This window comes from Typha latifolia, chromosome 8, assembly GCF_019914945.1.
Source record: "Typha latifolia isolate L0001 chromosome 8, TyphaL0001v2, whole genome shotgun sequence".
Taxonomy (NCBI): Eukaryota; Viridiplantae; Streptophyta; class Magnoliopsida; order Poales; family Typhaceae; genus Typha; species Typha latifolia.
In genome coordinates, this window is record NC_133093.1 from 12,159,885 (window position 1) to 12,185,336 (window position 25,452).

General features: G+C 38.2%; 5 protein-coding genes and 1 long non-coding RNA gene across 11 annotated transcripts; 3 read left to right on the forward strand and 3 right to left on the reverse strand.

Moving 5' to 3' along the window:
• Positions 1–553: 553 nt before the first annotated feature.
• LOC140794481 (uncharacterized) lies at positions 554–5,440 on the reverse strand. Of its 2 annotated transcripts, XM_073146544.1 has the most exons (11): positions 4,769–5,390; positions 4,509–4,584; positions 4,248–4,358; positions 3,733–3,849; positions 3,122–3,481; positions 2,313–2,623; positions 2,112–2,211; positions 1,979–2,038; positions 1,326–1,412; positions 1,091–1,231; positions 554–1,011 (listed from the first exon to the last, which is right to left on the reverse strand). In XM_073146544.1, exons 1-11 carry the CDS (start codon positions 4,924–4,926, stop codon positions 667–669), a joined length of 1,866 nt encoding a protein of 621 aa, XP_073002645.1. In that variant the 5' UTR covers positions 4,927–5,390; the 3' UTR covers positions 554–666. The 2 variants fall into 2 exon arrangements, with proteins under 2 accessions (XP_073002645.1, XP_073002646.1); XM_073146545.1 differs by lacking the exon at positions 4,248–4,358 and having other exon boundaries at positions 4,769–5,440.
• A 1,252-nt stretch (positions 5,441–6,692) lies between these two features.
• LOC140794026 (uncharacterized) lies at positions 6,693–8,096 on the forward strand. The gene is made up of 2 exons (XR_012110051.1): positions 6,693–7,063; positions 7,768–8,096. It is a non-coding gene; the product is annotated as an uncharacterized lncRNA (long non-coding RNA).
• Positions 8,097–9,642: 1,546 nt separating this feature from the next.
• Positions 9,643–11,727, forward strand: LOC140793583 (probable aquaporin TIP2-1). Its single transcript, XM_073145134.1, has 3 exons — positions 9,643–9,961; positions 10,512–10,762; positions 11,183–11,727. The coding sequence occupies exons 1-3, from the start codon at positions 9,835–9,837 to the stop codon at positions 11,549–11,551; spliced, it is 747 nt and encodes a 248-aa protein (XP_073001235.1). The 5' UTR covers positions 9,643–9,834; the 3' UTR covers positions 11,552–11,727.
• Positions 11,728–11,862: 135 nt separating this feature from the next.
• Positions 11,863–15,364, reverse strand: LOC140793581 (formyltetrahydrofolate deformylase 2, mitochondrial). 2 transcript variants are annotated; one of them, XM_073145132.1, is made up of 8 exons: positions 15,169–15,364; positions 14,931–15,043; positions 13,859–14,009; positions 13,489–13,562; positions 13,240–13,399; positions 12,782–12,880; positions 12,619–12,705; positions 11,863–12,191 (listed from the first exon to the last, which is right to left on the reverse strand). In XM_073145132.1, the coding sequence occupies exons 1-8, from the start codon at positions 15,277–15,279 to the stop codon at positions 12,045–12,047; spliced, it is 942 nt and encodes a 313-aa protein (XP_073001233.1). In that variant the 5' UTR covers positions 15,280–15,364; the 3' UTR covers positions 11,863–12,044. The 2 variants fall into 2 exon arrangements, with proteins under 2 accessions (XP_073001233.1, XP_073001234.1); XM_073145133.1 differs by having other exon boundaries at positions 13,859–14,019; positions 15,169–15,310.
• Positions 15,365–15,667: 303 nt separating this feature from the next.
• On the forward strand, positions 15,668–16,498 carry LOC140793584 (uncharacterized). Of its 4 annotated transcripts, none has more exons than XM_073145137.1 (3): positions 15,668–15,809; positions 15,933–16,104; positions 16,257–16,498. In XM_073145137.1, the coding sequence occupies exon 2, from the start codon at positions 15,949–15,951 to the stop codon at positions 16,102–16,104; it is 156 nt and encodes a 51-aa protein (XP_073001238.1). In that variant the 5' UTR covers positions 15,668–15,809; positions 15,933–15,948; the 3' UTR covers positions 16,257–16,498. The 4 variants fall into 4 exon arrangements, with proteins under 4 accessions (XP_073001238.1, XP_073001236.1, XP_073001239.1 ...); XM_073145135.1 differs by having other exon boundaries at positions 15,933–16,100; XM_073145138.1 differs by having other exon boundaries at positions 15,697–15,809; positions 15,893–16,104.
• A 3,103-nt stretch (positions 16,499–19,601) lies between these two features.
• On the reverse strand, positions 19,602–24,586 carry LOC140793580 (coatomer subunit alpha-1-like). The gene is made up of 4 exons (XM_073145131.1): positions 24,379–24,586; positions 24,010–24,227; positions 23,052–23,546; positions 19,602–22,739 (listed from the first exon to the last, which is right to left on the reverse strand). The coding sequence occupies exons 2-4, from the start codon at positions 24,215–24,217 to the stop codon at positions 19,786–19,788; spliced, it is 3,657 nt and encodes a 1,218-aa protein (XP_073001232.1). The 5' UTR covers positions 24,218–24,227; positions 24,379–24,586; the 3' UTR covers positions 19,602–19,785.
• Positions 24,587–25,452: the final 866 nt, after the last annotated feature.

Genomic DNA, 25,452 nt, shown 5'->3' on the forward strand with positions numbered 1-25,452 from the left:
ACGAGGACTAGAAGATTTGAGGGTAGATATTTGATGAGTGACACAAGTAGCAGCTCACTTAAAATGGATACGAGAGTTAAAACTCTTTACTACCTATGCATCTTCTTTCACTGATTTCATTTGAAAGGAAGCAATTTTGAGCATCTTCTCAACATCAGCGAAAGTGCCGCGAAAGTACCACTAATGGACCCAGGGGTATAAAGTTGATCTGCCAGAGCATAAGAGTAAGGAAATCTTTAGATTTAATACCTGAGGCCATGTTCGTCGCTTGACACCACTTATACGAAAAAGAAAAAGAAAAAAAGATAAGAACTTTCAAGTTCATTCTACCTTTTTGTGTTTTACACTATCAGAAGCAAATATTCCATTAAAGTTGCTTCATAATTTGTCTTTTTATTTCTAATTCGACATGCATTTCGTAGCCGCGATAATTTCTGATACAGAAAAGGATATTGTTAGATTGATTCCATACGAATTCCAGTCTTGGTGCTATTTATTTTGCTTCTGTTGGTATGCAAGACTAAATGAAATGGGTTTTCAAGAAACCAAGGCATAACAGTCATCCAAAGTCTTTTCCTGATTCAATGGATAGTAAGTTATGTACACTGCTAATGAAGAGTCTGACATCTACTTACAAGGATTGTTGTTTATCCCACAGCAACAGTGTTAGCAATTTCTGGATCCATCCCACCATTGTTTTTCAATCAAGTTCTTAGCAAGGATGTAGCGGAACTTTGTGTTATATGGTAACCATTCAATGACCTGTGAGGCCTTCTTTTTGCTGTTTGAATCTATGCATTTATGGATCATGTCATGCAGTTTATTGTCCACGTTCTCAGATACCCATGTTAATATTTTATCGCAGCAAAGAGAAGCCTCTTTAGCATATCTGTCAACGATCTTGGGTAGGAAAACCTTCTTTGGTTTCTTGACGACCACATGAGCTTGAAGAAATTCCTTCTTTGCCTTCTCTAGCTCCGCTACAACATTCTTTGCGGTGTATACCTGCAGCTGCATCATCACAAGAAGATATAAGAATTTGACAAAATTAAGCTGAAGGTAATAAAGTTGTGGAAGTGATGAATGATACCGCAGGATCAGAAGAAGCTCCAGTACACAAGGCAAAGAAGACGAGTGGTTGGCAGTCAAGGAGACCAAAATTTGATCCCAGGAGGTGCTTTTCCTCTCCACTTTTCTTCCTCATTGCAGTTGAAAGAATATTTTCATACCACTGCAGGCATATCACAGTAAGTCAAAGTGACAGTCTTTCTCCTACGGAGGCAAAACAAGTAACTGAATTATGATAAAATAAGTTCAGATCATACACGACCAATTCGTGGAGTGTGACAGCATAATAAAAAGTGCTCAATGGTATTGGCAGTCACAATGTGTCCTCCAACATTGTATGCAGCCTGCAATATGTAGAGGGCCAATGGAGTGATCAATATAACTTTGTTTTCAGAGTTCTCTTGCATAAAACTTCTTGCCAACCAAGTAAAAGCAGTAGAAAACCTTCAGTAGAGCAATAAACAATGTCGTATATGCAATTATGCAACAGTTTGGGTGATTGGGTAATAGGTGCATATTATTTTTCCTTGTGAAAAGATGCTATAATGTCTCCAATATTCTATCAAGAGTTTTAACATAATCGCTTACTTGTTTAATGCAGATTTTATGCACGACTCTGGCCATTAAGTTGGTTTTGACATCTAACTGGAGAACCAACTCTTAAAGTCGTGGCAAATTGAAAGCGTCAATTTCTAGTACATAAATCTTGATGCAAAAATATCTACCTTAATACTAAATTAAACCATCAGCTTTGGACCATGGTTCAGTTCCTTATGGGTGTCCAACACTTAATAAAAAATGTTCTTGATTTACAACAAGCTTTTCTGGGTTTTCTCAATTGTAGTCCTATAGTGCATAAAAGAGGTGCACCAACTTTGGACCATGAAAGCACATGAATTTTTTTCACTACCTTATGAAACAACGCCATCCTTCTCAGAGAACTGTTAGGAATACCATATGTTAGATATGCCTGCAGAGAGAATATCAGTACATAAAAGGACATAAAGGAAAGAAAAAAATTACTCCAGAGTGTTTACAATTACATGCATAATGAGAGAATTGTAGATATTGACCCAAAATGCCAATTTCGCGCTGCTCTCCAAAATGCTCAGATCAACTCTCTCAAGCTGTTCAACCAGCAACCTAAATTTGAAATCAGGCAATGTTAGTCATCATTGGCAATCCTAGCAATATAAACTGTTCTACTACTATAGAAGCATGTATCTGCTCTCTTTTTCTCCAACCTGTAGCTGCTCAATGCGTAGGATGCATTTGACAGTTGTTTCTTGTCCACTGAAATCAAAGATATTTCGCCTGTACAACTGCTGGACCATACATGTTCATCTCCATTACCTCTTCGAGGGAGGACAACACTGGTTGATGACCTGGATAAGAAAGGGGAACGGGCCTTTTCAGGCTTGTTTGCTGAGTCACTACGGACCCAACAATATATGGAAGCCATGCATCTGACCATTTCTTCAGATATTTTACTTGGGCATTGGTAGAGATGGTCTTTCAAAGTACGAGCCAAGCAACTTCTTCCAGCAGTAGGCAACTTTTCATAGGGAAAGAAAAGAGGAAATTTCCAAATTTAGTTCGTGTGAATTGCTCAACCACAACAAATTTGCAAGTGTACTCGTAAGTATAAGGAAAAAAGTGAATCAAGTCTTGTCAAACAAAATGTGGTTATGGTCTGTCCTAATGAGAGGTAAGAAGCATCATTTTATTAAGAGAAGCTTTCTAGAGAAAGCTGTATTCTGATATGAAATATGGACAATCTATGCAAAAAGAATTATCCAGTAAGGAGCACAATCACTTCTAATACTCCCGTTGAATTCACATAACAAAAAATGACTCGGCAAGCAGAAGAGGCACAAAAATGCAAGCATGATATGTGACATGTCAGAGCAGGGTAGAGGAAACTTACTAGATACTGTTAAGTCTGAAAGAAAAGTTAATTCTTTTCCCCTAGGTTATCCAGAATTTCAACATGCACAATAAAAACATAATATCCATTATTATAGCCAAGATATCATAATATCCATTATTATACCTTCCTTATATCTGAAGGGATGCTTCCAGCATGAATATCCATGCTTTGACCTGAGAAGGATTCATGCCTGTTCTTGGACTTAAGCAACACCTTACTCTTTCCGGACTCTTTTATTGAAGCTAGAATGTGGAAAGGTTGCAGTGGGAAATTCTTTGATGAGCAAAATGCACTTGATATTATGCTTGGGTGTTTCCTTGCTACGTTCTTTGCATGTGCAGGAGAAGCCTTGCCTGAACTCTGCGCTGATGATGGTGCAGTATTACACTGGTCAAAGATACTTCTGTAGAGAGAAAGGACATGCAGCTCGCGATTTGCTATCTCTTCCTCAAGTAACTCAATTTCCGCTATTAGTTCTGTTGTCTAGGAAGACAAAAGAGGTTTGATTAATCTCCACCAAAAATCAACAGACATCAAGAACAAAAGTGGTTGCACAGCTCCAGAAACTACATTGTCTAGTCCTAACTCCTAAAAGGACACTCTAGGTTCCAGAATCTACGCTCACTGATTGCGCTGTTGCACTCTCAAGCATAGACCAGAACTAGAAGTAGTACAGGTATCCTGGAGATAAAGTCCATGTCCTGAGTGTAGACCAAAAAAATACTCCGTCATACCTGAGCAGAGAAATGTCCATGTCCGGGAGATAGAGTGCTAGAAGTTCGACCAATCGCCCTCTCAAGCATTGACCGGATAGACCGTTCTTGATACAAGTGCATTTGAAGTTGTCGGATCTGTTTAAAGTTAGACATTAGCTTTAGAGAGAAAGTGCAAGTTGAGTATCACATATAAACACACACTTAACTATTTACGAATATTTGCTCTTCATTCTCACTATCAGGACCGCATTTATTTCTGTTTTCCTAAAAGATATCTTCGAATCACAGTGATTGACATGTGAGATGGTATTTCCTAAGTACATTAGAGATGACCTAAATGTTCAATAACCATGTCTTAAGGAATAAAATTAGATAATTATATTGTATTACAGGAAAACTAGTATTCATAAAAAAAACGAACAGAGAAAATTGATACCGGTTGAGTGCAGGGAATTGGAGTTGCCCATGTCTCAGAAGGAATATAAGTACATTTGCATAAACTAGAAGTAAGAATACCAGTATGCGACCCTTACATCACTCTCCAATGAAGCACGATGATTTGGTGAACTATTTATCAGATAGCCACTTGCATCTTGATGAAGAGGACCTTGACTTCCATGGGGGTTCATTATATGTAGCATATTCTGTGAATCCAGAACATATAAGACGATAGTGTTTTTTGTTTGGTTTCCATATATTCATGCAAAATTCAGGGTATGCATATCAAGGAAAACAATATGTAAAGCATAATAAATAAAAGAAAAGACAGTAGCTCTCTTGATCAGACATCTCACCCGAGATCGAATAGAGTTCTTTCCGGCACAATTCAAAGTTCCATCTTTAGACAGATCCAAGTTCCTATCAGAAGCACTGAAATGCTAGTCTAATGTAAGTGGGGCTACGGGAGTAAAAAAAGCACTGAAATTATACTAATAAGCAACCGATTACTACTTAAAATTCGAATATAAGAAAATCACATTGCCCAATGCCCATCTCTTCATCTCGGCAGCTTAGCCATAGAAACGAAAAAACAAAATTTCTTTCAAAGGCGCACCTTTTCGAGCGCCGGTGATGCAACGAACGACCCGATGACATTCTACAAACAGAAGACGCGCATTCCTTGTTCCTCACATCTTCCTTTCCTTCTCTATCCATTCTTCCCCCTTTCCTCTCCCACTCTCCCTCTTTTACCTCCAGATCTCCAACCCACATCAAAACCAAGTATTAATTCCTATATAAGGGGACCATTCAAGAGTGTGAGAGCGAAGAGGTAGGCAGAAGGTATCCGATGCTCTAATTCTTCATAACTGATTTGATATGGAGTGGCAGCGAGGAGAGATTTGTGAGCAGTGACCAGAACGGGAATGGGGATTCGGCATTAAATGATCGCCCTTAAAACTCCGGGGCGATGTCGGAATTCGATGGAATCGAGTGTGGAAAAGGTAAATAAGTAATTGGAGAAGATACAGTTGAGGTGTACGAGAGAATTGAAGGATGTGGGGGCGAGGGTCGTTGGGGATTTGAATGAAGGTATTCAATGCAACTGATGCCATCGTTCACCTCTCTCTCTCTCTCTCTCTCTCTATTGCTCTCTTGATCTCTTCATCTCTCTCTATTTATCCATATCTCTTCTATACGTCTCTGGCTGAGCTGAGAACAGAGCTCAGAGGAGAGGGGATCACGATTCACGAGGTCGAGGAAGGAAGTTTTGAATGCGAAGTCGACCAAAAGTTATTTAAAGCTTCTTTTTTTTCATGTATACCCATCTAAAATCCATTATTTACATGCATACTCATCTAAAGTTGATATTTATTAGTATACCCCCCCTAAAAACAGTTGATATTCACATAAATACCCCTTAAACCTCTTGTCTTTATGTTCTTTAACAGACATTACTCCCAGTTAATGACATCTTTGTCTTTTCATATATATTAAATAATTCATCTTTTAACATATAGTTATCGTAGAAAGGTTCCCATATAAAAATATAAGGCTTTGAAGGGTATTTAATACGTATGTAAATATGAAACTGAGACCTGAGAAGAGTACACAGCAAACAAATAATAAGCTTTTGAGTGGTACAGATGTAAAAAGAAAAAAAAAATCTAATTTATTTAAACTCCAACATCTCTTTGGGTGATATGCTTATTAGGGTGGATTAGAGCCTAGTTGTAATGCTTTATTCTTGGAACAAATTTTGGAATGGCATCAATGATATCAAACAGTTTGCAAGAAGGATCGAAGAAATGTCTAAATTTGTCTTTAATGTTTCGGTTTCTATCAGAGAAGAGGAGAAGCATGGGGATCTCTGGAGATATGGTTAGCTTGCAGAATTACGTGCAAGTGTTTGGAATGGATAGAGCCATGGCAACAAAAGCTATGAAAATTTAATTGCAGGCAGAGGCTCCGTTTAAAAAGCGTCCACGATTTAACGTTCAATGTCAGACGACTTCAGCTTCTTTCTTCTATCAGAGCAGATGTCGGAACAGCACGGTATTTAAGGCACCTGGCTTTCTTTGAATGCTTCATCGGAGACTCTTTTTAATATAAATTAAATCTTTTAGCACTTTTCAAACTAGTTATAATAAAGGTTTTTTCTTCTCTCGTCTTTTATCACCTTATTTATTTATTTATAGTTATAATTTAATTACATCCTCTGAATAATAGCGCAATAACACACTATTTCTGAACTAAAAAAAATCTGAGCACTAACACCTCCTAGACTATTGAAATTTTTTTAAAAAAACTTATGTTAGAATGCCAGTGAGGCATTTTAACACTGCTGCCCTCACTCCTTATTTTAATAAAAAAAAACACTATTGATTGAAATGCCAATCAGGCAAGCTCATATTTAGTCAAATGCCAAGTAAAAAGTAATGCATGAATATAATAATTGTTGATCAATAGTCAATCACAGGTCAACGGCACAAAATTATGAATAAAAATGTTTTGACCGGTTAGTTTAGAGGGCGCTAGTGTTGATTTTTTTTTTTTTAGTTCAAAAGATTAGTATATATTTATGCTATTTTTCATGGGGTGACGGTGTAATTTAACCTTCATTTTTATATTTTCTTTGCATATCATCTGTCTTCTCACCTCTCCTCATCTCTCCTTGTTCTTCTTCTTCCCTCTCCGTCGTCCAATTAAAACTACCCTTTGTTTCAATCTCATCTGACTCTTTTCATCTCCGCTCCTCCTTTCCTTGACTCTATAATCATACCTATCTCTCTCTCTCCCTTCTTTCTCCTCCTTCAAAGAAATTTTTAATCATGGAAGAAAGGAACACTAGTTTTAGAAAGAAATTTGGCACTTCCATAATGTTTGCAGAAGCAACTTCCATGATGGTCAGGTAATATACTAAATATAATTTGGACCTTCTTCATTATTTGTTGAAACTTGAAACCACAAATATTCAATAGTAATGTTATTGTCAATTCTTCTCTCAAAATATGTTATAGTCAATTATTCGTTACTTGGTAGTTGGTTCAGTGGCGAGGATTAGATTTCCTAGTTCTCTTCCTAATTCCTATTATCCTTTCCGGAGAACTTGTACAGCAATAATGATGAAATCTCCGAGAGTATTGTGCTTTTAACTTAAACTTGTTTGCATTTACCAACAGATTTAACATACTTTGTTGGCTTGCTACATAAAAGAGTAAATAGTTATCAGTCATACAAGTTTCATCATATCAAAGATATAAAGAACAAATAGACTCCAAACACAATGTTGATGAAATGGAGATAATTAGGTTCCTTCGTCAGACTAATTTTACTTCTGCGACTCTGAAAGCTCTGTATGACCAGATGATTTCAACTCAATGTTGATGAAATGGTTCTATGATCAGCTAATCTTTTATGTTTCTTTTGGTACGAAGTTTGATGTTATTGAGAAATGGTCACACCTGCCATCAAAGTAATGGTTCCCTGCATCTGAAGAGCATTTCCATGGAGTTGTGAGACAGAATAGATTGTAAATTGTTCAATAGTTTGCCTATTACTCGGAATACAGTCCAAATGGAATAATTGTTGAATTTTCTTTGTAAATATTTTCAGATCCTAAGATCTCCAAGAGGCTTCTTTGGAGTGGAAGATTTCCTGGATGATGATATCAGCCGACCATACACACACAAGAAGGAGAAGATATCAAAGAACCCACACAAGCATATTTCTTTCAAGCAGTGCATAGAGTATTATTGTTCAGAGTGGGGGAAAAGAGGACTATCTATTTGGTGCATTTTCTTGCATTTGCAACTGTGTTTAGCATTATAGGCTTGTAGCAGAATGCTGATCACCAATTAGTTGGCAATGGTCCATTTGACTTTGGTGTTTCAACATCATTCTCAATGCAGTGGTTTCAGTGGTCCTATCTATTCCTACTAAAACCTTCATTAATGGCTCTTTCTAAGTCTCTCTAAAACATTAATATTTCATGTAGTTATTTCATCATGAGTCAGCAGTTGATTCAGTAGAGATAAACCTACTTACCTATTCCAATAGAGATTATTGAATAGTTTTGCTGTGTGAGTTACAGGACGACTATGTCTACATTGAAGCTGAGGTACAGGATAATCAAGTAGGGTAATGAATTAAATAGCAAAAGAGATAATACCTAATTGCTGCCATGATGGAGAAGGACAAAACACCCCCACCTACTACCATTAACTAGTGCCAGTCATCCAAAGATACTACACGAGGAATAACACAGGATATTCCTTTCAAAAGAATTCTATATGTACTACTGAGTATTTTGATTTTTGAGGCATTCTATTGGATAAACTGAAGAACCGTTAGCTTGCCTAATGACTAATATGCATCTAAAATTTTATTAAAAAAAAAGTCTTTTTCAATGGATAATTTTTGAAGAACCGTTAGTAGGAGGCTCTTGCAGATTAATTTGTTTAGATAATTTTTAAGACAAGAATCTATAAATTTTTGGGGTCCATAATGCTTGCTATTACTTGCGATTATCGAACTATTAATATAGAATTTTATATCTTTTTCAATGGATAGATGTTTTAATTTGAGTTTTTGACTATTTTAAGTCTTTCATAATTTTTGTTTACAAATGTCTAATTTACTTCAAACTAACCAAACAACGAGTTGTATAAAAATTTGAATTGGGGGGATTTTTTACATAAATCACCAAATTGGATTGCGACTTCTAAAAAGTCACTATTTGTTTAGTTCGGTAATTTTTATTCATCCGATTCAACCACTTATATAAAAAAAAATATTCTAATAAGACTTAATTATTTTTCAGAGACTTGTAAATCTTTATATAAATAGTAGATGTTTGATTCACTGATTTTTAACTCAACTAATTTTATATTTACCACTTAAAAGCGAAAAAAAGAAATTTGGGGAGGTTAGTTTGGTAAAAAGCTCAATTTTATTCTCATATTCCAGGATTTTTGACTCCAGGCCACTCCAATCATGTAGTCGCACTTCAGAACAAGGGACAGATCACATGAGTGTTTCCATATGCCCCTCAATAATTCATCTCACATGCCCCCAAACGTACGGGTCCTTGCAGAATACCTCTTATCTCTTTTATGGATCACACTGCCACCTCATCAATTATCACTTTAGGGCATATAGTAATAGCAAAACAAACATACCCCTAAAATTCTATAAACACCCTTTTAAGCTTCTCTTTGTCTCGTGGCATGTCCACATTGGATGCTCTTTTGCTAATTAATAGCTCATACCAACAACTGTCCTCACATCCATTAATCCAGTAAGCAGGTCTCTGCGAACCCCCCCTACTGCAGGAAATTTCTAACTCCGCGACTAAGAAGCCAATGGGGAGATGACAAGTGAACTGCTGCTACAACCACTGACGCATACGATCCGTCGCCTATTATTTCCAATTAGCTTAAGTAGGGGCGGTTGGTCGGCTATTAAGTCATAAAAATACAAGTAATAGCTAATTGACTAATAATCATCTTCCGCCGTCCGTGTTATTCTAATCACACCCTTCCATCACTGGGCCTCGCTGATAGCTCAACGGAGGCTGCCTTAAACCTCTATAAATAAACGCATCTCCGTTGGCTTCTCCGTGCTAAGTCTAGAAGAGAGTAGAAAAGAGAGAGAGGAGTACGAGTAGTAGTGTCGTCAAAGATGGTGAAGCTTGCATTTGGAAGCGTCGGCGATTCCTTCAGTGCTGGATCGATTAAGGCATACGTTGCCGAGTTCATTGCAACACTGCTCTTCGTTTTTGCCGGTGTTGGTTCTGCTATATCCTACGGTGAGGGATTATAACTAAGAATAATGTAGCAAGTATCCGAAAATACTTTTATAATCCTAAAGAATTAATTTTCCTCAGAATTTTCACCCGGCCAAGTTAGAGAGTCACTCTATTATCATATATTATGATATTAGAGTCCGTTCTAGCTTTTATTAAGGAGATCGATTGGAGAGTGAGCACTTTCATCTCATGAAGACAAAAGTAATTAAGACAACGATTAGGGAACCTTAAATAATATTCGCCTTTCCATTGGTCTACACGTTGTGGAATCATTTGATCTATCCTTTTTGTTAGCATCATTATTTTACATTATAGTGGTCCAGGTCTATGAAAGGTCACTTTCTTTTTTCTTCTTTTGAGATATTAAACAGACGGTAAAATATTTAATTATTATTAGAATATAAAAGATTGCATTTTTTTAGAGGTTTAAGTTTGTAGAGTAGTTAGTAAGTTAACATTGTATTAAAGCTTAGGTGATTTAACAATTATTTAAATCTCTTAAGGTCAACTGTGGATGCTAAGTATTTACAAATAATTCTCTATTTTTCAGGAAAGTTAACGGCAGATGCTCCTTTGGATCCGGCCGGCCTAGTGGCGGTGGCGATCGCCCATGCTTTCGCCCTCTTCGTCGGCGTCTCAATGGCGGCGAACATCTCCGGCGGGCATCTCAACCCCGCCGTCACCTTCGGCCTCGCCGTCGGCGGCAACATCACCATCCTCACCGGAATCTTCTACTGGGTCGCCCAGCTTCTCGGCTCCTCCGTTGCTTGCCTCCTCCTCAAGTTCGTCACAGGCGGATTGGTAATCAAAGTTTAATATCTATACCGTCGTCTTATAGTTTTATCTCTTAGGAAAAAAAAAAGTTTTTCTGCAATTAAACCACCTACGTTTGGAAAAATCATATATTTCTCTCATATTTGAAAATAAATCCAAGACAATTTTGCCAAGGGTTTTTTCCATACATACCCCTCGAAAGTTTCTTATATGTATGTTTGTAAATTTATATACTTCAAACATTTATTCTTTTTGTATGTCTACTTTTCTAGTTGTTATTTTTTGACAATTCTACGTAAAAATCTAAATAATTTAATAGATTACTGAGAATATATATATAAGTAAAGGTATTTTAGTTAAATGGAACGAAATTTAATGTACTACTACAACAACAACAGCAACACTATTTGTAATTTGCTTGACTTATTTGCGGGTCCACTATTGCAGGCAGTGCCGACCCACGGGGTGGCGGCCGGCTTGAGCGAGATCGAGGGTGCGGTAATGGAGATAGTGATCACCTTCGCACTCGTATACACGGTGTACGCCACGGCGGCGGACCCAAAGAAGGGATCCCTCGGCACGATCGCTCCGATCGCCATTGGCTTCATCGTGGGGGCTAACATTCTCGCTGCCGGGCCGTTCAGTGGTGGCTCGATGAACCCGGCTAGGTCCTTTGGGCCGGCGGTGGCGGCCGGGAACTTCTCGGGGCATTGGGTCTACTGGGTTGGGCCGTTGATTGGTGGTGGCTTGGCCGGGCTCATCTATGGGGACGTCTTCATTGGAAGCTATCAGCCAGTTGCATCTGAATACCCATAGAGGAACACATGCATGCATGAGTTGTTGAACGGCGTCTCTGTGTTCTTTCTCTGTCTATCTCGTCTGCATGCTTTTGCTACCTTGTAATAAGTGTACATGCAAGAATGGTTGGTCCTGTAAGATGTCTTTAAAGCCGTGTGATTGAATGAATTGGAATGTGCTTTTGAGTCCTCCAAGTTTACTTATTGTGTTTCTTTTGAGTCTTGTGAGAAGAAATTCCTTTTAACTTCCTTATTGATGAACATGACTGTTAGATAGACAAGTGAGGTTAATTTCATATGAAAAAATAGAACCGAGGGAATCAGACAAGCTTATTCTCACTGCAGAAATTTTCATAAATAAGAACATGCTCACAATAACCAAAAGGATCGTGAAGCATCTGCCACCTAGTAAATGAAAATGATATGAAACCAGAAGGATGTAGCAGAAAGAACCCACATATTGCTGAACATTGTAAAGGAAAATGGAATATTGAAATATCTTTTAACACATCTCAGAATACAACTGTCTTCTTTGATTCATAAGGTAACACTCGAAGCTCGCAATATGACTTGATTGCTTGAGCCAGACATTGCTTCTCGAGGTTCTCTGATTTCAGAATGAAGCTCTGTAATGTATCTCTGTGCGAGACTCTCTCAACCTGTGCCACATAAATAAGAGCCCAAACTATCACAGGTAGTGTGATACATCTTGAAGTTAAAGGCATATAAAAGTAAAGAGAATAAAGACTTCGCATCCCATATTCATTCAATGAGGCCTTAAGATCAATCATAAGCATAAGGATAACAAAATGCAGATTTGTCAAGAATGCAGGTAGTCGATGTCACACTCAGGAGCTCTCTTTGTATAAAAAAAATCTCAGAATAGAAGAGCTTATTCAAAATTCTACAATCTAGCAGTAGGCTAGAGAGGTTGGTCCTCCTGGTAATTTTGGAGGCACGAGCATGGGTGAGGAAGACATGATCACTAAAAAATTGAAGAATAAAATGTCCTATGAAGTTAATCGAAATTTATTTCATAACCAAAATGCGAACTTGAATAACTGAAAATTATAGTGAAATAATCACCATCTGTTCAATAATTGGACCCTCATCGAGTTCTTCAGTTACAAAATGGCTTGTTGCACCAATTAATTTCACCCCAGCATCAAAAGCCTGAAATCATAAAGCTTACTTGAGATTTACTGTTCATTTCAGAAGACCAGTCTGATAAAACTAGTGAACTGAGGACCTGTTTGGAAGGATTCCCTCCCTTAAATGATGGGAGGAGGCCGTGATGGATATTGATGACATCTTTACCGTAGGTCTTCAAAAAACTGCCAGATAGAATCTGCAAAAGTGAAATGATTACATGTGGAGAAAAGGCAGCAAGATGAATGTGAAAGAAAAATCTAATATCATCTTTTACTTTTGCTTCAACAAAGTATGAAGCAAGTATGAACTCTTACTGGAAAAAAAAAATTCTGCATTCATTAATTATCAACTCTCGACAATAACAGAAAAACATGCCTTGCTTGAATTAAGTGTTATGTAAGATATCACATATCAATGAACTATCACACATATGATACCTATATAGCAAACAAATTTCTTCTAAAGAGATTAAGCAGCTTTGAATTGATATATCATCTTGATAGTACAGAGCCAGCACCATATGTGAAGTTAATATTGCAATTATGAACTATTTACCTGCATATATCTTGCGAGCACAAGAAAATCAGTATCTTCAACCAGCTCCAAGATTTCTTCCTCTCTTTTATTTCCAGAAGTTGTTGGTAAGTAATAATATGGAATGCCATGCCTTTCAAGAAAACGTGCAACATGAGTGTTTGGAGCCCTGCTATGATTGCTGCCACAATTTATTATTATGAAACTTCAGTTGCAAGAGGGACTTATCCTAAACCAAAACGGGAAAATAGTTACAATATAATATACCACCTTATTACACAATTAATATGCACAGGCAGCCTTCCCTCCTGCCATCTATGTAACAAGTCCACCAAACAATGATTCTATAGGAGGAAAAAACTTCAGCAAAATTAGTGTGCAGAGGGAATATCAATCAACTTCCATAATGATTTATGTTCATAGTTCATGCAAGTTCTCAGAGCATTTTGAATCAAATGACAATTGTACCCCATAAAATTGTCTAGAGGTTTGACTGGGAGTTGACAAAGCACAGGATAAATAAGGGAATTTTGTTGTTCAGTCTTTGGCACTTTTGTGCTTTGTTAGTGTCACTACCAAAGATGCATGTTTAACTAGTAGAATGAAAAGCTACTATAGTATAGCATACAGCAGATCCCACCTGCTTTGAAGCAAGAACTGCGATCTTATATTTGGGGTCTAGATCAGGGACCCGCACAGTAGATGTTTCTGCATTGAATAATTTTGATAAATTCAGGAAGTCATTGTCCATCACATCTCGTTGCCAACGTGCAGGATCAAATACAAATTCGCTGTCAAGAACTATTTAGCCTTAAAATCATTTAAATAGTGCAGAATATAGAAGAAAGGACTGACTGAACACTATGAAAGGATCATTCGGTTAATGCAGAACAAATATTTCCTGCACACTGACCACTGTTACATATTTGCATTAAACAACTAAATCAGCTATAGAAGTATAGATCATAGGCACACAAATGAAACACTAGCAACAACAAAATATTTCTTGAGATGGGCCGCTCAGGCATCTAAACAATGATAAAGGCTAAATAAAAATGAAATATATTGTACTTAGTTATTCTTTCCCTCAGATTTCATCTTTCATTGTTGCTGAAACATAAAGTGACTGTGAAAGCATTATATCTTAGATAAAGGCTTCAATGTTTTGTCAAAAGATCGTTAGTATTTTGACGCGTCTAAAGCTAAAAATCTAAAACCCATTTCCATGTTCTTAAATAACCAAAGATTTTGAATTATAAATGAAAACCAATTAAACACCCCTCTCGATGCTATTAATGGTAATTCTTCCCCAAATAGGATGCAACTTCATTCAATGATTTCTGACCCAAAAAAACTTATTGCTTCCGGAGACTATACAGTTGTGTATTAGTAAAGAAATTGACTAGGGAATCAGGGTAAGGGCAGCCATACAAAGATTTCTCTTTCCTAATTTGGAACAGAGATTCCTTTCTCCTGAGATTATACTCTGGCATTTAATAAAGAAAAGGCCCTTGTACCCTGCCAGGCCAAAAGGTACATTCCTATTGAGATTGTTCTCCACTTGTAACACAGACAATTAATTCACCACAAACACGCTTCCTTTTCTAATTAACAACTTGAATCACAGCCTTTTCTTACTAGAAATGCCGTTCCAAAGATTTCACTCAGTGGGGAAAAAAAGAACAATCAAAATCATTCATTTCAGGACTCACCTCCTCGAATAGAACACCTGCTTGTTCTCGGGGACAAAGACATCGACGGAATTTATGTTACCTCCTCGCGAGGAGATGCACTCAGCAAGCTTAGCAACGATCCCAACGACATCCTGCGATAGTAAACAGATCCAGTATAAACTGAACGAAGTTATAACCACGAATACTTATTCGGTTTCTCACCTGATCTTATCCCAAATCAAGAACAAAAACCCAGAAAAGAAGCAAAAGAACTCACCGGGCACTGGAAGACGTGAATTCCTTGGATGAGCGCGGATGACGAATGGAATGCCCTCGCGGCGATCCGGCGCAGGCTCGCGGTAGTGGAGGAGCCTCTTCCGAGAACCATTACTATCCCGTTGCTTGTGCTTGTGCTTTGGTTCTGCCGTTCTGATATGGTGTCATCATGGGTTAGGTAGTCGACCGCACCTCGGTCCAAGATAAAAATAAACAAAAAGGAGGGTTTTTTTTAGAGTTAATTACACTTTGGCTCCTAAAAGTAAAAAAAATATTCACATAAAATTTTAATTTAGGAGTCTATATAAAAAAAAATTCTATGTGGTTCAAAAAATTTAGAATATGTATCTAAAAAGAAAAGGTGATAGTTGCCAAGTGTAATTAAATAGTTTTTTTTAAAGGAGCACTTAAAAAGTTTCTAAAATATCATATTCATCCCTAATTATTATATGATAATTTTTAAAAAATGTTGGGGGCTATTATGCTATTTCAACTATGCTAGTATGTAATTGCAAAACGAAGCGAGCCTAAAACAGCTCATCTAACCCACTAAATTCTCGCCATATTACTAAGCGGTGCCGCGATCTCAACTCGTAGCCCCAATCGCCTTTCCGGCGCGCCGTCGGAGTCAGATCACTGCCGGTAATCATACCCTTGCTCTCTCTCTCTCTCTCTCTCTCTCCGAACTGGGGTTAGGGTTTCTCACACGAGAACTATCGTTCCAGATCTGATAGTGTTTGGCTGTTTTCTTTGCCGGAAATACAGCTTAAAGAGGAGGCTAATGGAGGTGGTGTCCCCGAGTCCAGTGCGATACTTGATCGGAGCAGCGATCATGATGGTCGGAGTTGTTCTCCCTCTCGGCTACATGATGTTTCGCAGCAAGCGCGTCCCCTCCTCCTCGTCTCCTTCCTCCTCCTCATTCTCCAAGCAGACGTAGGTGTGCCTTCACAATTCGAGTTTTGTGATCAGTGATCTCAGAGTCATTGATCTGAATTCGTCTTTTTTTTTCTCTTTGATTTGTGAGATCGTAGTTCCTAGATTCGTAAATTTGCAATGGTAGTTGACTTTTGGATGACATCTGTTTGGCAGGAATAAAGCATTGATTTAGGAAGGCAGTGGGCGGCCGAGAGGTAACTCAAATAAGCTGGTCGAGATAGAAGTTCCAATTTTCCGGGTGATGTATTTGATATGAAAAGTTGATCCAATATATGATTAATGTTGTTTTCTAGCAACTCTCAACTCTTATGACTGCTTTATTATTTTGATCTTTTCTTCCCCAATTTCTTTCATCCAAGATATCTCATATAATGAAGTTCCTTGTTTTTTTACAATTTCTATATTTGTTATCAGTTGGGGTGGGGGATGTTCTCATATCTATTCCAAAAAAAAAAAATCTCTTTTTCAGTTCTGGACCCTGGTGTTCTTGGGACATTCTAATTTACTGAAACAACTCTCCTTATAATAGTTAATAGAATATGATCTGATAGGAAGTGTTTGAGCAGTTTGCTTTAAGCATTGTAAGGCAGTAAGAATGCAAATGGATGTTTGCAGTGCATTGAAAATTATAATCTTTTGTGTATCTTGTTCATTCTTTAGGGTTCTACTTCCTTGAAGTTTGAATCATTTAGCACTTGTGGAGCAGTTACCAAGTGCTTCGCTTATTAGAAAAACTTACTACTAGTTTTAAAGCTGGTCATTTTGATTAAATTATAACTGAAATTGTTGATCAAAATGAATCTTCCAAAACTTACAGCTAGTTTAGTGTTGTTAGGACAGTAAGGATGAAAGAACATAGGGCAACTATTATAGGACAAAACTGCAAGGATGAAGAGAAGGTGAATATGTATTTGTGATTGACTTATAAGAGAAGACTAACTGAACCACAAGTTGCCTGGCCAGATGGCAATGTGCCTTTATCGAAGTAATTAAAGCATTATAGTTAGATGTGTTATGCCAGAAATCTCAAGAGATTCTTATTATACTACAGTATGCCTGAAAAGTAAGGACATCTGGAATTACAATGATGCTAATGATGGGGAGCATCTTCATGGTATTGTTACTGTGTGGATTACCTCTAATATAATAATGGAACTGTAGTATTGGATGTAGTAAATTGTTACTTTACAATTAAAAGAATATTGTGGTTCAACATGTCTTCAGTCTTTAAGTTGCTGTAAGGAAAATTATTGATAGATTTGGAAAATTTCTCTCATAGATTGAGCATATAATTGATCAACACATTGACATTCTTCTTAGTTAACTTACATTGTTGTGGCTACTCAGGTTTTTTTATATATCAGTTGTTCTACATCAGCGTTCTATTTATTAGCAACCAGTACAAATGCATAGATAATAATGGGTGGTTTAGCAATTAGGTTAGGCGATGTTACAGCTTTTCTTCTCCCATAGTGGTTATTGCAAATATATTGTAAAGTTGTCACCTGAATATGCAGCATATTGATGGCAGTTAAATGTAGTAGTTTGTCGGTTTTTTTTTTTCCATCAAACATAAATGCAGTAGTTTGATGTAATACAACCTTTGGGGTTATATCAGTTTTTTTTTTTCATTTATCTGTTCTATTTGTCAGATTGTCACATCAAAACTATAGACTTCCCAGCTGGTTGAAGCATAAATATTTTTGCATTATGAGATCAAGATCATCTAAAAGGAAAGCCAAAGATTAAGAGAACTAAAATTGCCTTTGTTTTTTTCCTGAAAAATAGTTTCATTAGTTTGTTGAGCACAACTGCATGGACAACTCTTCTAACTTGTACTCGGTGGTTACAATTTGCTTTCTGTCGAAAAGTTGAAATCCTACAAAGCTGGAATTTCCACAGCCATTCTTGTACAATGAAATTTGGATGAACTCATGGCTAGAGCTCTAAAGCATCCATTTCTTTGTTACCTGTAACAACGCTTCTTCTGCAACTTTGGTGATCTTCTGAATTTTGTCTCTTTATGAAAGATCATGGTAACGATAGAATGAGAAGTATCATGTCTGCAAACACTGCAGATCTTTCTTGCTTCTTTTTCTGTTGGCATATTGCTGCCGATTAACTGCATGTTTTCTGCCGGTTTACAGAGTAGAGCAGTGTTTCACAGTTTTATATCGTCAACATACTAATCCTTTTAACCTTCGATTCGATAGTTGGCACGGTTATACCACATGGACCACGGTTTGGTGCCAATATCTATTTCGAGATAAAGAACACGTAGCACATGCTCGCAATGAGGCCCCTCTCTTGGCCATTTCTGACTTCATAACCTTACTGAATTTTTTTACCTCCATTTTCTCATTATAAAAGAGAAAAAAACACACTTATTCCACCAGTGAATCCACTGGAGTCGTATTTCAAGTATTTCATTGTCGGGCTTTTCACCTAACTGCGGAATATAAACTACTGAATGCCCCGCAAAATTGTATACAGATGATAGGGAGTAACGGTACTCATTTTGGTCAGCTTAAGTTACTTTGTTTTTCACTATTTTTGGATGTGGTAAGGGTTGGTCTCCAATCAGGTCATGTTGGACTGTGGGTAGTAGTTCAATCTTTGTTTTGTTTACTTTATTTTCCTCTTCTGAATATTTATTTTAGAGAATTTCCTTTTCCGCAATCTGGGTAACAAGAAGCAAATACCTTGATTTTGGATCCAACTAAAATCCCAAATTCCCAGTTGGAGATCTTGAATCCAACCAAATAACTAGCTTTAAATCCGAAAAAATAAGCCATACCAAATACCTGGATTCAATCCGAAAAAGATTATAAGGGAGCAAACATTCTCGTCATATATTATCTTCTGATGTGATCGATGCAAAATATTACGCATTGTGCCAAATGTAGCCAGGGCTCTACTTGATGCAGTTTGATGAGAGAATTGAGCAAATACTGTATAGCTACATGAAACTTGAACAAAAAAAGAAGATAGAATTGTCGATATATTTAAGCAAGTATACCACAGAAATTACAAAGATCCAACTTCTCTATACACGGTGGTACATTCCCTGGGAAAAAAGGACCGAGAAAACTGTCCAGTGATTTTTTTAATAGTAAACATGGAAGTTCTAAAAAGGGAAATCTTTCCTTTATCAAGTAAATATTAGATGGGCATCATCTATGAACAAATAATAGGAAAAACAAAAACGATAACATGACAGTAGAGTGCCACAATGAAAGACTGCAGCAATAACCCAAAACGCCAGTATGAGACCAGATATCTCTAAGGCACGGCAGAGTCAGAAGCATGCCGCAAAAAAATGACAAGCTTTTCAAATCAATAGAGCCGCTCAGAAAGAATTCTGCACGTTATTTAAAGAACCAAGAACATGAGAGCTTCAACCGCAATTCTGAAGCAAATGAACTTACGATGTGTCTCTTAGCAAAGATCTGCATGAGCTAATCAAGATCCTAGCTTCAACAATTGGCCATATGACCATTTAAACTGAGCGAAAAAGCTCAAAAGAAACATTTCCTATTCTTATTGCTTTATCTTTCACACAATCAGTAAACTTCCAGGCGAGATTTAACAGTCTTAAACTAAATAACTCGAACGAGGAAAAAGAAAAAAGAAAGGAAAGAAAGAGGAGATAACATATATCAAAATAAGTACCTTTTGTCAATTATCTTATCTGTGATGGAGAACAAAGAAGACCTGATGCATCAGCCCCAACCTCTGCAAGTTCACATACAGTACATAGCTGCCCTTCAAAGGCAGGAACGAATCGAGAGGCACAGTACGGGCAGGCCACGTCCTTCTGGCCTCGGTAGATTGGAGCAAAGGTTGCCCCACAAACAACAAATGGATTCCTGTAATCATAATTCAGCTGGTTAGCATCTTTCTTATCACCACAAGCCTGCAGCACCTGTCTAGCCTTCTTTGCTTGGGCCTCATTTGGGCTGTTTTCCAGAAGCATCCTGGCGAAATTGGCTGCTGTGGCATAGTTACCACCCTTGAAGCAGATAGTCATAGCACTTGTGAGCACGAGTCTTGTATGTATCTTCTGAAGTTTACAATTGGTAAAGTAAGCTGCCAACTCCTGCTGACGCACTACATTGTCTTTTAGTTCCTTTCTTTTAACTTCAATCTTTAAACCAAGCACATACTCCCTTGCTATCTCAATCAGTTCCTTCACTTCATCAACTTCACTTCTAGAGTCCACCACAATAAGTGGGATAGTGTGCAAGATATTAAGAAACTGCCGCAAAGCCTCTGGAAATTTTCCCTCAGTCGTGGCTCGATAAGCTGCCCTGAGCTGATCATCCATCTGTGAGAACTTGAAGACAAGTGCAGGCGGCCTCCTCACATTAGGACTGGCTGACTCATTCCATCCCTTCTCAACAGCAACAGATATCACTGGAGCTGTTGCAAAAGCAGGCAGATATGTCTGACAGCCCATGTAAAGATCCATAAACAAGGGCTTGAAGGGGGCAAAGTTCCTAATACCCAACTGTCGGCTAAGAAGGCGCATAGCAGTGTCGAAATTACCAGCCGCAATGTGCTCCCCGGCAAGGGAGGACTTCTGGATCCAGATTTGGCTTACAGGCATGCCTGCTGTAGGGACAACAGATGAAGTAGAACGGGCATTACCTGCAGCCTTTGGTGTGTCTAACTCTGGGGGTAACTCTAAATCTTCAAGTTCCCATCCTCCTTCCTCCTCATTCTCTTCATTTGCATCGCCATATTCAGCTTCTCCGACTAAATCACCATTCTGCATTACACCCCCTATATCATTAATATCCAGTTCCTTGTCAGCCCATTCAGCACCAGTAACCTCTTCTTCCTCATCATGTCCTGCCCTCCCTAGACTGTCCAGTCCGCCTTCGAAAATACCCTGCATCACCCTTAATAATGGCCAATCACCACTGCAGATGAGTGGTGCAGGGGGCAGCAGAAGAGAACGTGCTTTCCCTTTTGGTAGGGAGGGAACATTATCTCCCAATTCAACAGCAAGCCTATCAGCAACTTCTGTCAGTCCATGGGTAGCAGCTGTGACATATGCAAGAGGCAGATGACCAGCATTCTCCAAAATATTGATTCGTTCTCGAATGTCACCTAGATACATGGCATTATGGAACTGGCCCATCACATCATTCTTAATCTCAGCTATCCTCAGCATCTTGGATAGTTTTTCCATGTTTCCTGTTACAAGATAGAGAAAAGACAGCCTATCAAAGTTCTTTGTCCTCTGGTATGCATACTCTACGATACTGGTGTTTCCCTGCCGGAGAGCTTCAATGCCCAACCTATACCAGTGGTCTTTCTCATCTATCTCCTTGGCAGACGCAACAGCAATCTGGATGTTGCCGCTCTCGAGTGCCAGGTTAAATCGGGTTCTCTCATCTTTGACAAAATGGAGAGCGACTTCAGGAAATCCTTTTTGTTGCAAATAAGCTATCACAGCTTGTCCACATAGCTGCGAGTTCTTGATCATACTCATCACATGGTCATATCTTTTCCGGAGAAGGGCAAGCTTGAAAATATACTCTGAAGCATCAATTGATATCACCCTGTTCTTTCCATCACGATCCAAGCAATAGATATTGTTTCCAGAAACCTTGGTTATGTAAATAAGAACATCAAGAGTTCTTATAATCCCACTGTCCCCATTAGGAAGGCAATACTTGATATGGTTCAAAGTTGTGTAAATGAAGACACCATTCTCATCCCAAGCACCACTTTTTACACGTATAGTCTCGTGCAGTGTGCAACGATGCACAAGTTTCTTATTAGCAACAACTATAGCATGTTTACTCAGAAGGGCAACAGACTCCATGTCACTTGACCAAACTACATACTTAACAGAAGGGGCTTGAATCTCACCAAGAACGATTCTTTGCTGAAGATCAAATATGACCACTTTGTCTTCAGCCCTGCACAACAAGTTCCCTGTTCCAGCATAAAATATTGCATCAGTAGGAATAGGAAGATCAGTTTTCTTCACAATTTCATTCTTGAGGTTCTTCACTAATGCTTGATTGGTGCTCTTATCCAGAACCACAAACCTATTGCGAGCTACAAAAACAGCTGAACCCCCCGCTCCCTTCTTTGCTTCCTGCATGTAATCAGCTCTTCCAACAGATTCCTTAGGAACAATATAGAGTTCATAAGATCCCCCATCAACATCAGAGCAGATCAAGACAGCATTCTCAGTTGGGCTATAAGACAATGATCTGGGTCCTTGATTCAAGGTGACAGATCCAGGCCTTCTTATTGGAACCACTTGGTTATCCTTTTGGGATGTAAACTCGTAGAACCGTAAAAACCGCTCTTTCACATAGTACACTGTATCACCACTCACACAGAAAGCAGGGCGTTCTCTCTCCAATTTAAAGACGATTGTGCCACTATCATGACCAGCTGCAAGAAGATTCAATTCTGGATGTGCTGCAAGAATCCAGAAACGATCATGTTCCCTCCGAAATGTCTGGATGCCCGTGCGTTTTGTAGCATCCCATATGCGAATGCTTTTATCCTCTGAGTTGGATACAATAATATCCTGCTTTGCGTGGAACAATACACAAGATACATTATTCATATGACCCCTCAAGGTATCAACTTCCCAAGCCTTTGTATCTGTTCAATAAGGGAAAGTTAGTGCCACTGTTTCTATTCAATAATTAAACAAGGATACAATTTTTTTTTTGCTCTCATAGTTCATAGATAATAAAAGAAATTCATGATATTCATAGGCAATTCAACATTTTTCCTAGATGGAGAAAGACAATACTAAAGTAGGTTTGCGTGCTTCTTCAATTTCTTTCTATGTTTTAAAGGTTCTTCCATGATAATTACCGTAATGAATTGTAACATTACTTCAGCGCATCATTAAGACTAAAGAGCTTTTAAGGACAAGATGAAGCTAAGAAAAGACTTCTTAAATATTACCATTCATTCGCCATATCTTGACTTGACGATCATCTGCCCCGGACACAATAAGAGGCAATGTGGGATGAAAGGATGCCCAGTTGACTCCACGATCATGACCTTCCAATACATACTTGACAACAGCATCAACTCCCCCAAACAGATCCGTATTCATCTGGCTCAGACGCAAAATATCATCAGCAGGTGAGACAGTCTTCTTCCTCAGCACCCCAATATCCCAAACTCGAACTGTCTGATCCAAAGAAGCTGATACAACCAGGTCCTCCTTCGGATGGAAAGACGCGCACATGACATAATGGTTGTGCCCAGTTAGCACAGCAATGCAGTTGCGTGACTGCCAGTTCCAGATCCTAATAGTCTGGTCATCACTAGAACTGACGATCCATGGGTACTCATCATGAAATTGGACTGTACGGATATAATCAAGGTGCCCAAGAAGAGTAAATAGGCACCGGTGCGTCTTATAATTCCAGACCTTGATCTTATAATCATCTCCTGCAAATATTACAACGTAATTAGTGTTGCACGCGGCATGTTCTTTAAACCACACAATAAAGAAAATGCCAAGGACCTCTCATGCTTTAAAAGTATAAAATGTCTTAATAGCATATCCATCATAACAATGAGAAAAATGAAGATGTAAAGATATTATGACACATCACACCCAAATGAAATTTTAAGACTACAACTGGGTAAAATATATGAGATCCGAAGGATACCTGTAAGAAAAGACCAAAATAGAGCCATTCACATCGAACAGGTAGGAAATTCAGACAATTGCCTAGATCTACACATTCTAAATAAATCCAAAACTATCATTAACCACTTACAGCCGCCCAGATCCAAATACATAATCCGGCAAAAAAAATTTTAAAAAAAAAAACAAGAAGAGTAACGACTAAAACTGATCCAAGATTTTCTCCGCTTCACGAGAAAAGGAAGAAGAGTAGCTAATCACCTCCGGAAACGAAGAGGGGCTGCGATTTGTGGAAGTGGACGCCACGGACGGGGCCATCGTGCTCATCGAAGCGGTCGATGAGGGTTCCCATACGGTAATCCCATAGCTGGATGACACCGCTGTGGAGACTGGCGAGGATCCATGGCCTCTTGCTGTGGAAGCTTAAGCCCTTGACACGATTACTCTTTGTTTCAAACTTGGTCAGCATCTCAAACTACCTACAAGAAGAACCTTAAGAAATGGAAATCGAAATCGATGGATGATAACACTCCCCAATTAAGAACCGAATCTAGGATTAGGGTTAGGGCTCGGATCTGAGCCCTGATCTGAGACGAAGAAGGTGAGAATGAGAAGGAGGGTGGTGCTGACCTCGGGATCCCAGATCTTGGATCTATAAAGAAAGAGATAAACAGATCTCGGCCGTCGAGGCGTCGAGCTGAAGCGATCTCCGCCGTCGCCTGCCAAAATCTACCGCCCCTCCGTCTCTCTTCTCTCGTCTATTTACTTTGTGGGTTGTTTAGTTTGTTTTCTTCTTCTGGCTTTTTCTTTTTCTTTTTTATTAGGGCTTTCAAGTGGGGGGTGTGAATTGTGATGAGTAACATCCTTTATGTACTATTTTACAGAGTTTTTGGCCAAACTAGCCCTTCTAAATATTTTTGTTAGGTGTTAGTACATTTTAAATTAAATATAAAATCTCGTATATTTAGAAATAAATTAGACGTGTAAAAAAAATTAAAGTCGGATTTAAAATAGTCAAAAACTCTCATTTTACATATCAATCCGATTGCCGTTTATGCGATAGAAATGAGTCAGAGGTGCGTTACGAGCCGTTGGATAAGTACGTTATGTAGTGCGAGCGTCCGACTAATGAGGTGGCTTTGATTTTAAGCAACAGAGATTAGCGAGCAGGATTTATTATTTGCCATCATGTTAATATTTTGGTAGTAAGCTTCGGATTACCTGACGCGTGGAATTAAATCATTAGAATAGTTGGGTGGAGCATTGTGTAGGATATTCCTCTCTGATCATTGTTCGATCTGGTGGGTATATTAGAATATGTTTCCAGAGATGAAAGCACATAGAATTCACTTAAGAGATGAAAGAGCATATAGAATTCACGCCCCGGAGGTTTGTTCCATATAAATTGCTTTCCCTCCCAATTAACAATCTAAATGAAAATTGTTTGACCATAATTTTTGTATGAAATATTTGTTCAACTTGATAATTTTCTAAGTAGATTTAATTATATAAAATTATTGACCCACCTAGTAATTTATATTTATAAATATCCAATTAGAATAATACTTTTGAAACGACTAATTTTAAAGTGAATGAATTGTGTATAAAAAAGTTACTGGCAAATTTAGTAGTAAAAAACTCATGATGAAGCCTCATCGGTGGATGTTCTTTGAGGTAAGGCGATTTATACACAAGTTGAAAATG

What these genes read in the sequence shown, in the direction of transcription:
- LOC140794481 (XM_073146544.1), bottom strand. Translation starts at nt 4,926, where the DNA reads ATGTGGGTTGGAGATCTGGAGGTAAAAGAGGGAGAGTGGGAGAGGAAA. An exon ending in TCCCTTCAGATATAAGGAAG is followed by an intron (nt 2,624 to 3,121) that starts GTATAATAATGG and finishes CCCTATGAAAAG; the next exon opens with TTGCCTACTGCTGGAAGAAG. An exon ending in ACAATTCTCTCATTATGCAT is followed by an intron (nt 2,039 to 2,111) that starts GTAATTGTAAAC and finishes TTCTCTCTGCAG; the next exon opens with GCATATCTAACATATGGTAT.
- LOC140793583 (XM_073145134.1), top strand. Translation starts at nt 9,835, where the DNA reads ATGGTGAAGCTTGCATTTGGAAGCGTCGGCGATTCCTTCAGTGCTGGA. An exon ending in TGGTTCTGCTATATCCTACG is followed by an intron (nt 9,962 to 10,511) that starts GTGAGGGATTAT and finishes TCTATTTTTCAG; the next exon opens with GAAAGTTAACGGCAGATGCT. An exon ending in AGTTCGTCACAGGCGGATTG is followed by an intron (nt 10,763 to 11,182) that starts GTAATCAAAGTT and finishes CCACTATTGCAG; the next exon opens with GCAGTGCCGACCCACGGGGT.
- LOC140793581 (XM_073145132.1), bottom strand. Translation starts at nt 15,279, where the DNA reads ATGGTTCTCGGAAGAGGCTCCTCCACTACCGCGAGCCTGCGCCGGATC. An exon ending in CAGTTCTTGCTTCAAAGCAG is followed by an intron (nt 13,563 to 13,858) that starts GTGGGATCTGCT and finishes TTCCTCCTATAG; the next exon opens with AATCATTGTTTGGTGGACTT. An exon ending in GTCCAATTATTGAACAGATG is followed by an intron (nt 12,192 to 12,618) that starts GTGATTATTTCA and finishes TATGTGGCACAG; the next exon opens with GTTGAGAGAGTCTCGCACAG.
- LOC140793584 (XM_073145135.1), top strand. Translation starts at nt 15,949, where the DNA reads ATGGAGGTGGTGTCCCCGAGTCCAGTGCGATACTTGATCGGAGCAGCG.
- LOC140793580 (XM_073145131.1), bottom strand. Translation starts at nt 24,217, where the DNA reads ATGCTGACCAAGTTTGAAACAAAGAGTAATCGTGTCAAGGGCTTAAGC. An exon ending in GCCCCTCTTCGTTTCCGGAG is followed by an intron (nt 23,547 to 24,009) that starts GTGATTAGCTAC and finishes TAATATTTGCAG; the next exon opens with GAGATGATTATAAGATCAAG. An exon ending in CAAGATATGGCGAATGAATG is followed by an intron (nt 22,740 to 23,051) that starts GTAATATTTAAG and finishes CTTATTGAACAG; the next exon opens with ATACAAAGGCTTGGGAAGTT.